This window comes from Pteropus vampyrus, unplaced genomic scaffold, assembly GCF_000151845.1.
Source record: "Pteropus vampyrus isolate Shadow unplaced genomic scaffold, Pvam_2.0 Scaffold5, whole genome shotgun sequence".
Classification (NCBI taxonomy): domain Eukaryota; kingdom Metazoa; phylum Chordata; class Mammalia; order Chiroptera; family Pteropodidae; genus Pteropus; species Pteropus vampyrus.
This window is the reverse complement of record NW_011888786.1, coordinates 7,220,883-7,231,564: the sequence shown is the minus strand read 5'-3', so window position 1 is coordinate 7,231,564 and position 10,682 is coordinate 7,220,883. Positions and strand designations below refer to the sequence as shown.

General features: G+C 35.7%; 1 protein-coding gene across 4 annotated transcripts in view; it reads left to right on the top strand.

The window, feature by feature from the left end:
• The window catches only part of PPARGC1A (PPARG coactivator 1 alpha), a 609,551-nt gene that overhangs the window by 596,901 nt on the left and 1,968 nt on the right, over window positions 1-10,682 (top strand). For 3 of the 4 annotated variants that reach the window (XM_011365225.2, XM_011365217.2, XM_011365230.2), the window contains 2 exons: window positions 6,365-6,486; window positions 6,816-6,967. In XM_011365225.2, the coding sequence (XP_011363527.1) occupies window positions 6,365-6,486; window positions 6,816-6,967 (274 nt within the window). The remainder of the gene's footprint in view (window positions 1-6,364; window positions 6,487-6,815; window positions 6,968-10,682) is intronic. The other variant, XM_023533889.1, reaches the window with a different exon arrangement.

Below are 10,682 nucleotides of genomic sequence, written 5' to 3'. Positions count from 1 at the left end.
GGCTCTGTGGAAGCCAGACCTTTGAAGGGTCCCGTAAGTCATGATAAAGATTTTGAAGTCTATCTTGAAGGCATAGTGGAACTGTTTAATGAGTTTACCCACAGGAAGATTTTCTGATTGATTTCCTTCCTCAAAATGATCTTCTTTCTTATGCCAAAATGCATTTGCAAAGTGTATTTTTTATGAACTTGGGCACAGAGATACAAGCAATGACTTTTGATTCATTTGACTAGATTAGATTGAAAAGTCATTCATGAGACAGCAAAAGGAACTAGGACAGTCCCCTTAAGTTTTTTGAGTAGGTGATTTCCATTCAGATTTTTGAGATACCTTTAAAGTAATGACTAAGTAGCAAATTATATTTGGAATACTTTAGGTACAGTGCTGGATTTTTGCATAAATTCAGATCAATCATGTAATTAGAAGACTAACAAAGCAGAGGCTCCAAAGGGAAATGAACAAATATAATGTTAAAATCATATAATAATTGATAACTTATAAATTAGTCTTTGCTACCTTTGTCTTGTGGTCTGTATTGCTTTTATTTTTAGCTCCATAAGAAAGAGATAGTTTGGGAAGTCTGAAAACTTTTCATTGCATATGCCTTAAAAGTCTTTATCCAAATCAACTTGAGTACATCAAATCAAAGACAAGAGAAAACTAGTAATTAGTAATTCATATATTGAGGTTGAATATTGACATTATTTCCATTGCTACTTTCCTCCAATTTTCATCTAAACTCTTTCCCAAAAACCAGTTCACGCTCTGCCTTTCTCAGCCTTATAGGCTTGAGATAAGTCAGGTTATATTGGAACTCTGCAAGCCAGAGTTTAGTACTTAATGTCTAAACTGTCACCGCTCTAATTTTTTGTGGACTTCTAAGTCCAACTCCATTTGCAATCTGTACAGTTCCCTGCCAGAAAACGTGATAATGGGATGTTAATTTAAAGGGCAAATCTAGACATTATGATATGACTCAGCGCTTAAAACCAAAACCAGATGTGCTTGGGCAATGCCTGTGCCATTTCATTTCTCTTCTCCATCGGTTAGTATGCAGCCCAGGAGCCAGGAGCGGTACATCATCACTGATAATTATCAGCTTCTTCCAAATGAAAAAAAAAATGTGTAATTTCTCACAGTTTTCTTTTGGGAGAAAATTAAGTAGTTTTCTAGCGAAGGCTTTTTCAAGACATATTTCATGTGGGTGAATATATCTTATGAGTCTAAGCTCACTATTTAGAAATCAGCAGTTTTATCAAAAGTAGTTATATATACCCTCCATCTATAGTTTTCACATTTTCTGATTTATCACTGTACTCACTTGCATCTTAGCTCTTACTAGCATGTTAATGGTTAAGTAGACTAACCTGGACTTATTCAGATATATCCAAACTTAGACACTAAGGGAGGATATTCGTGGGTGCTACTGGGATGTGGGCAAATTTGGAAAACTGAATGCTATAGTTTTGTTTCTTCCCTAAGAGTGTCCCCTAGTAGTAGGCACTTATCGAATGCCTACTGAATTAAATGAGCATAATCAACATTAAAGGCAAGAGAAAAAAGAACCTTTTGATTTTGGATTTTGTCAGAGTTTGGGCATTTTTCTGTCCATCCATACCTTTTCATGGCCACCTACTCCTCTCAGTTTATCCTTTCATTTGAGGACCTAGCTATACCATTCACTCTAGAAGTGGCATTGATGTTATCCATTCCTCTCTATAGTATTTATGGTGTCCTTGGAATTTTTGAAGGAGTCAGGTTGTAGCTCATCTGGAAATGAACACAGATCTTTCATTGCCAAAGTTGACATCCAGTTTCCTTAGCATAGGAAGAGGAATTTTTACATTATTCTGACTTGGAAATGTAGAATGAAAGTTCTGAGGACCCAAGTTCAAATTCTGTCAGGCTGTTCCCTGATGTTACCTAGCATTGCAGAACATTTTAGTGAGATAACCCATTAAAAAGCATCAGACACGGTCCTTGGCATATTTTAGGCAGTAAATATCAATATCCCTATTTTTTTTTTATTCTTAGTCAAACCCCTTTTACCAGGAGTTCCTTATTATTTGATGAGAAGCAACCATTGTATCAACTAACTGGGAGTCTCTATTCCCTTTTTTGCAAAGTCAGTTAATTCAGTCAAGGTTTTTTCTTTATTTACTTCTTGTGTTTTGATATAATGAGGATTTACCATACCTGTTAATACAACATAAATCTTCAATTTTATTATCCACCACATCAGCAAACTAGCTTTTGTGAAAATTGAAGCTAAAAGATGTTTGATAAATGTTACCTCCTCCTCAATAGTGAAAGTTGGTCTGAAAATCATTTTTCAAAAGCTTTTGCCAAAGGTTTAGAGTTCCTCCAAGCCTTTAAGAAGTTGGAAAAGTTATTAAGCATTTTGATTTCTTTTCCTTTCATCTCCTGTTTAGAAATTAATGTCTTGAAAAATTGGCTGCAAATGTTAAGGTTTTTTTAAAGATATGGAATCTATTCATCTGTCTAATAAAACTGTAACCTGTTAAAAATAATCGGTTCTTTGCTAGACATTTTGGCCAGTCTTGGAAAGATTTTTGTCTTTGCTTTTAAGACCTTCAGATGTCTTTTAGTTTCATTTTTAGCACTAGGAAAAAATGAGCACTCTAATCATTTTCTCAAATGAGAATTTTAACATGTATTCAATCTCTGATCTTTGTAAGGTAGCAAGACATGGTCCCATTCCTGTGTTTCATAAAAGGAGATGATAGACAAATAGGTAATTTAAGTGATTGTGGACCAGCCCTTTGGAGTTCTGTTTCTCCCGTCTAGGTTGTGTCTTCTTTCTACTGCAGAATGTATCAGTATCTGATATAAAAAGTCTTCTGGTTTATCTTCTTTGTGGGATCATTGTTACATACAGCATTGCTATAAAGAAGCAATTCAGAGACTCTCCCAATATGTCTGCATATGGACGTGCATATGGTCGATTTTAGCTTTCACTTCAAATTTCCTTGAATACGTAGGCTGTGTATATTCCCGTAATGGTAGTTGAGCAATTTCCTTGTGATGGTTCAATTTCTTTCTCTCTCTTCTGCATTTCCCCCTCCTTTTCCTCTATACAGTAGTAACCTTTCTAAAAATGCTCATTAAAAAAAGTCCGTAACACCCATGCAAGCAGGCGCCGGGAAGTTTAGATAACAGTCCCATCACATTTGGCTGTTTGGCTAGAGCTGGCTGCATAAATGGAATGGAATGTGATGTTATGATTCCCTCGCTCAAGTGTACAGCGCTGCCCCAGGACGAGCCTCACCATCATTTATACTTATTGACCTCCAGAATGTGCTGGGTTCTCCGGAGAAACACAATTATAGGCTTCGATTGAGACATACAATCTACATGGAAGTGAATCAGGCAGCCTACTCTGTTTGCTGTACATCATCTGGTCACTTATTTAAGCTTAACAGCTGATGTCAGAGGAATTGTGTTTTACCAACTGCTTCAGCAGAGCTCTGCCTCTGATTCTCAAAGGTGATTTTTAAGAGTTAGAGTCCTGCGAACTTGCAGCTACTCCACACTTCTAACGCTTAAACCTGTAAAAACATATGGAAACCTTTGTTAATTCACTCAGCTGAGCTACCTGAGTAGGACTTTTTCTGTGATAAAGCATCAAACCTGGCTTTTATTCTCCATTGCCTTAGAGAGCCACGGAGAGTAAGGACACACTTAGGCATCTTTGATATAATGAAGGATATGGGGTAGGTGTTAATTGATTGCCAATTGACTGATTTTTCAACAAATATTCATTGAGACTTTGTTATATTTCAGGTATCCATAAATCATAGTAGTCCACAGGACACATATGGTCTTTGCTTTCATGAAGCTTTCATTGTATGAGGAGATAGACACTAAACAATGAATAAACTATTAACTATTTAATTATAATTGGCATAGAACTACAAAGGAGAAATAGCATGTTCGATAAGAGCAACTAATAGGAAGCCTGACCTCATTTCAAGTCTCAGAAAAGAGATGATTGTTGAGTTCAATGTAATTCTAGACATTATGTGCATGTTGGTAGCGGGAAGGGAGAGGCAGTGTGGGAAGGATGCTTCAAGAAGCAGTGGAACAGCTTGTGCAAAGGCTTGGAAAAGGAAGGGGCACAGTGTATCCTCAGGGAAGCTAGAAGCTCAACGTGGCTGGAAAATAGCGTAAAGGTAAGAATGGAATGTGGGAGACAAAGCCCGTAATGATGACAGGTCCAGACCACAAAGGGCCTGGTAGGTTCTGTTAATGATTTAGGGTTTTCTTTAAAAGTTGTGAGAAGTCATTTAAATGTTTTACACAGTAATTGGTACAAGCAGATTTCTGTTCTCTTATCAAAGACTATTCTGACTGAAGTGGAAGACTAGGTTAGAGGATGGTAAACATGGACATAGGATCCAAGTTAAGAGACCGTCGTCGTTATACTAGTTCAGAAAGAGATGCTGGCAGCTTGGTTTAGGGGAGATATAATAAAGGAGACAGACTGGAGAGAGATTTAGGAGATAAAAATCAACAGGACTTAATAGTGATAAATATGTGCAGCCAGTGGACTAAGAGGGAGGAATCGAGGAAGGCCCTCAGGTTTTTGTCCTGCGTAATTGGCTAGATGGTGCTAACTTCACTGTTACAAGAACACTGGAGAAAGACTCATTGGGAAAAAGGCAGAACTAGAGAGTTTGGTTTGGGCGATGTTGGTCTAGTCTGAGGTGCCTACGGGGTATTAGGCCTGAAATGTCCAATAGACAGCTGGTTATTTGAGTTTAAAGTTAGAGGCATTTCCATGATGAAAATAGAAATACGAATGTTGCAAAGGTTCAAGGAAGATGAAACATGGATGATCAGATCACCTAGGAGGATATCTGTTACAGAGTCTGTAAATTGTTCAGTTATATTTCACAAGCACTTATTGAGTGCCGAGTCTTTGCCAGGTCCTTTGCTAAATACTGGACACATGAAAAGGAAAGACATTTCGTAAATAACATAGGACATCTCTTTGCCTTAGGCCTAAATTACTTTTCACATCGTCGAAGACAGTATATTCTCAGTACATTCAGGAAGAACTCTTAGGCAAGCTAAATCCGTATCTTAGTCCTGCGCCCCCTCGTCTTTGCTTCCATCTAACTTAAATCTTCGCAATCTGAAGTTCATTCCATTCTTGTTTGTTCTTGATAGACATATAGCCTAGTTGGTAAGCACATTCTTTATATTAACTCCTTGTATTCTTACCTTTTGTCACTTTTGAGAGTCATCCTCATCTTTGGCCTTGTCTTCTTAGAATGGGAATTATAGGGTTGTTTCTTACATGAAGAATGCATTTCTCTCATTTTCTTTTTAAGAAATACATCCTCAGGCTATAAAATATTCTTCTCATATTTTTTAGATTATAAATTGTTGATGAGTTTCAGATCGTGATGATATTAACTCCATTTGAGAAAATTAGGCCACACCCTTCTAGTATGTTTCTAAAATAAGATTCATTGGCAAAGTGAAGTTTATAGCCTCTTCTATAGCTCTTATTCTTTGGAGACCCATGGCTTAAAATAGTCTACATTTTAAGACTGTATTTTTCAAATTATTGTCTTCAGACCACCTGTATCAGAATCACTGGGGTGTGCTTGTTAAAAATGAAGATCATTGAACCTTATCTTCCAAATATTTTTTTAGCACAGCTGGGATAAACCCTAATAATTTGCATTTTTAATAAGCTCCCCAGGTAATATTTATTTATGCTAGAGTTTGAGAATCACTTTTTTGAGGAATGTCAAAATTTGTACATCAAACCATCATGCTATCCACCTTAAACTTATATAGTGATATATGTCAATTATTTCTCAATAAAACTGGAAAAAATTATACATCTCATTATTAGAATGCTGAGTTAATGAGAAATGAAACAGTTTTGCAGGCCAGGTGTTTTTGTTTGTTTGTTTTGTTTTGTTTTGTTTTTTTACCAATTTTAAGGATTAATAATTGAGCCACAGGAATGAAAATATTTAATAGGTATTGTCCAGTTATTCAGTGACAAAGTGATCCCATTACGCATATTTTTTTTCCTAATATATGAAAGTTCATATGACTGAAGAATAGGGATGGATAGGAAAAATAGAAGAGAATGAGGTGTCAAAGAGAGAGAATGTAAGAGATGAGAGCGATATTGAAGAAATGGGAATTAAAACTTGGTTCGAGTGTAGTCTTTCATTCAGTTTTAGCGTATGTTTTGCTTTCATTGGCATGGTCTGTGGGTTCTTATTATGCATGATTTTGCCTTTATGAATATTTCTAGGGGTTCGACTTCTCTCTTACCTCCAGAACTAGCAAGTCTCTCTTTGCTCCCCACCCCCAGGAAGAACGCCGTGTGATATATGTTGGTAAAATCAGACCTGACACAACACGGACAGAACTGAGGGACCGTTTTGAAGTTTTTGGTGAAATTGAGGAGTGCACAGTAAATCTGCGGGATGATGGGTGAGAATCTTCAAGATTATTTCTTGTTTAGAAGCTGACATATGTAAAAAATTATGGCCATAAGATTACTAGGATGGGGATGCTTTGACAGATGACATGTTGAGTTCAGAACCTTATTTATTTTCTTTCATCCCTATTTATTAATCTTTCTAGTTGAGATTTTCTGTCCCAGAAATAAGTATTTAGCTGCTTGACAGGACAATCACACTGATAAATGGATGCAGTGGTTCAGACGTTGGCACCGGCGAAGTCTCCCAAAGTAGAAAGGGTTACAGTCATATATGCTAATGCTTTCTCACTAGATTTGAACTTCTCTTTGTCCATTGCAGAGACAGCTATGGTTTCATTACCTACCGTTATACCTGTGATGCTTTTGCTGCTCTTGAAAATGGATACACTTTGCGCAGGTCAAATGAAACTGACTTCGAGCTGTACTTTTGTGGACGCAAGCAATTTTTCAAGTCTAACTATGCAGACCTAGGTATGGATTTTATTGTACGTGGAATGAGGAATCCATATGTAGAGCTCAAAATGGAAGCAAATGTAAACCGTAGGCACATCAGGGTGGACTGTTATTTTATTTTCTGCAGGGACTATTTGAATACAAATTTCATCTTATTATTTATTTTTTTAATGCCCAAGGGGCATTCAGAAGCAAGGGGCGTAGGTTTTGTCAACAAAGGGCAGAAGTCAATTCATTGTCCTGTCTGCCCAGATGCTGAAATTCTGCACCGTTTGTATGTATACGTGGAATGTTGTGTTTTGCGTGTGCATATATCGTGTGTATGTGTGGGGTATAGTATATATGTGCATGTTTTATGTTGTGTGTGTGTCTTTGTATGCGTGTGTAATCTGCCATTGCTTTCTCTTCCCACCATGAATCCTTTTAGACAAACCATTGCCATCATTGTTTTATGAAACAGACTCTACAGACTAAACAGACTATCTTGTTCTTTTTCCCTTATTATCTTACAAAATTGTAAAAATTTTAACTTTTCTACAAATTATACCTTGAGAGGAGAAATAAAAATGTATATGCTAAATCACACTAGACTTTCTTTAAACAACAACCAAAAAAAAATGTTATTTTTCTGAATATTTCCACATGCTAGACACTGTGCCAGGAGGGGCTTTGCAAACATTTTCTCATTTAATTATCAGGACAGTCATAAGAGGCTGGCATTATTATTATCATCCCCATTTTACAGATAAGGAAGTCGAAGCATAACCACTATTACCTAGTATGTGATTTACTTTCCAGTATTTTGTCTCAGAATGTCTAATTTCTTATAGTTGGTCATATGTTATATATAAATATGTATTTTTAAATTCTATTTCTCGATTAAATTATGTAAGTTCATTTTCTATTCATTCATAAGATTAAAAAATAATTTATCAACATATTTTAATGGCTATACAGTATTCTGTTCGGTGAATAGTATCTTTATATTTAATCATTCCATTATAGCTAATCATTTATTCAATTTTCAGTTTGTAGCATTATAAATAATGCCACAATGGACATCTTAATTTCCTTTCCAATTCTAATTTTGTTCCTTTGCATGTGATTTCCTATCTAATGTGTGTATTGTAAGCCTTTCAATTCTTTGATAAAGGGAAAAAAGTGGCAAATGTCTTGTGAATATGACATAATTATTTTAAATCAATTATACTACCAATCATAAAATTAACATATAAATCTATTCCTAAGCATTATTATATTTCTATCTGCACTTGCTTTGGCTCAGTGTAGAGAAAGAAATGAATACCAAACATAGAGATTTTTTTTTCTCCCTTTCACCAAAGTGATGTCGTCTTAGAGTAATTGATATAGGTCGTGTGCATTGTTCAGGGGGAATATGCTATAATTCACTTCAAAAGCTAAATAGATAGTATGAAGCCGAGGAGAGGCAGCTGACTGTTAGAGAGATAGAGGCCTAGGGATGAAAATATAAACGGTAGCAAGTCATTTGTTCAAATGTTGGGTGATAAAAACAGTCAAGACAGATTGAAGTCTTGAGTTGATTTGACTTATTTTCTTCAGTGATGAAGGCCAGGGTGTTTCTAGTCTCTCAAAACATCTAGAGTTTAAAATAAGCTACCTAGAGGGGCCTTTAGATCACGATTCATCACTGGGAGAGGGAGGATTGAATGGTGTTTCCAAATTGAACTAGAGCCTCCCTGAAATATTTCTAAGAAGAATGCTTCCCTTCTCGTTATCTCACCGTCTAGCCAGAAGCAATGAAACTTTGCCGTTGCTAAGCTAGCTCTGTATTTTCTGAAAAGAGGTTTGATGTATATTGTAGTAGCATGGGTTTTTCCAATTCCCTCAAGCCCTACAATTGCACGAAGTGTAGTCGATCTGAGCCAAGGCAGGCCGTAGTCAGAGAGCCCGCAGACCTTTGGAATCCTGCAGACCTGGGTTTGAAACCCAACTTAGCTTCTGACCTTAAGCAAACAATTAACCTCCCTCTGCTTCTGGTTCTTCATTGGTAAAATACCTTATCACGTTGTAGTGGAGATTAAATAAACGTTTGTGAAGCTATTAACACAGTGTCTGGCATACCATAGGTACTCGATAAAGAGTAGCTATGATTATAATTAAAAATGATGGCAATGAGAACAAGTGGGAAATGTCAAGTTACTTTAAAATGGAAGAATCAACACCAGTGTTCAGCTCTGGAACTGAACAACATTTATATGTATCTTCTCTTTGTTTCTTGAAGAGTTCAAATTAAATGCATGAGGGTACGGCCACTGAATATGGTGAACAGAAGCATATAATGGATTCTTCTTAGAGGGAGTGTGAGCTGATGGGTGTGTCAAGAGTAAAGTGAAAATGATGTGACACAGATACATTTTACCAAGAGTAAAGTGACCGATCATTTTAGATAGATTTATCCAATTTTGTTTGTTTGTTTTTTTGCTCCCCAAATTAACTCACACATTCTATTTCTCTACTAATGAAGCCACTTAATCGGCTACTACAATGGCCACTACTGTAAAACATAATGATTCCAGTTACTATTTGTGAGCCAGTTTTATAAATGAAACTCAGGATTTAAAGAGACAATCAAGGTTACTATGGTGAAGCCAGAATTTAAGTCTGGTGTCTATGAATCTGTAATCTATGTGTCTTTCTATTCACTGTCTTATAAACAAATGGATCTTTCTGAAAGACCTTGATAAAAAATCTTAAATAGGAAGGATAAAAATTAAATTAAAACTATAGGATCAGAACAGAAGGATGGGTCAATACTAAGAATATAATAATTTTGATTAGAAATTAGTTACGGTATGGAACTTAAACATATAAGAAAAACTGAAATAAATAATGTATCACAAATTTTTATTGACTCAAAGAAATGTATTAAATTATCAGCATCTTGAATACATACATAACTTTTCATAAACTCTTGCCATTTATTGGTTAATGATTCCCTGATCCCAACACAAATATTTCAACCATAGCTTTAGTAATATGCTGGTCTTCAAGATTAATATATTCACTTAACAAATAATTAATTTGACTACCTACCTTGTGAAAAGAGCTTTCTAGGTGCCAGGAATACAATTGTAATGTGATTTGTTTCTATTTATACAGTATCATTGGTAACAATTTATTTTTTTAAATAATTGGAGTGGCTTTTGGGTTAGTTCAAAAAAAATTTATTATCTCTTATTTGTGTTGCAGTATTCTTCCTTTGGTGTAGAAAAAAGTGTGAAGTAAATGTTATTGCCTCAGGAAATACGTATAAGCACATTCTATCTTCATTCAAGAAAAACAATTTTATGGGCGACTATTGTGTGACATAGTATGCTCACATAAGCGGGTATATATGAAATACCGGCTTTCATTTTTCACATTAAAGAAACTCTTGAGAACCACTGTTTCAAAATGTTACTAGTTTTTGCTAATAAAAATAGAAAAACACTAAAATTCTGGTTTTCTTGTAGAATAATCCAAAGTTAGTTCATTTTAAATATTCTCAAAATTTCCTGCGGGAACACACACACACACACACACACACGCACGCACGCACGCACGCACGCGCCGAGCTTAATGTCACGCAGACTCCAGTCATCAGGATTCTTCTGTCTTCATCTATAATGCAAGTGGGATTCTGTCTTCAGACTACTTTCTAACAATGAATAGAACTTTCTTTTTTTTGTTTCTACAAAAAAGATTTTGATTT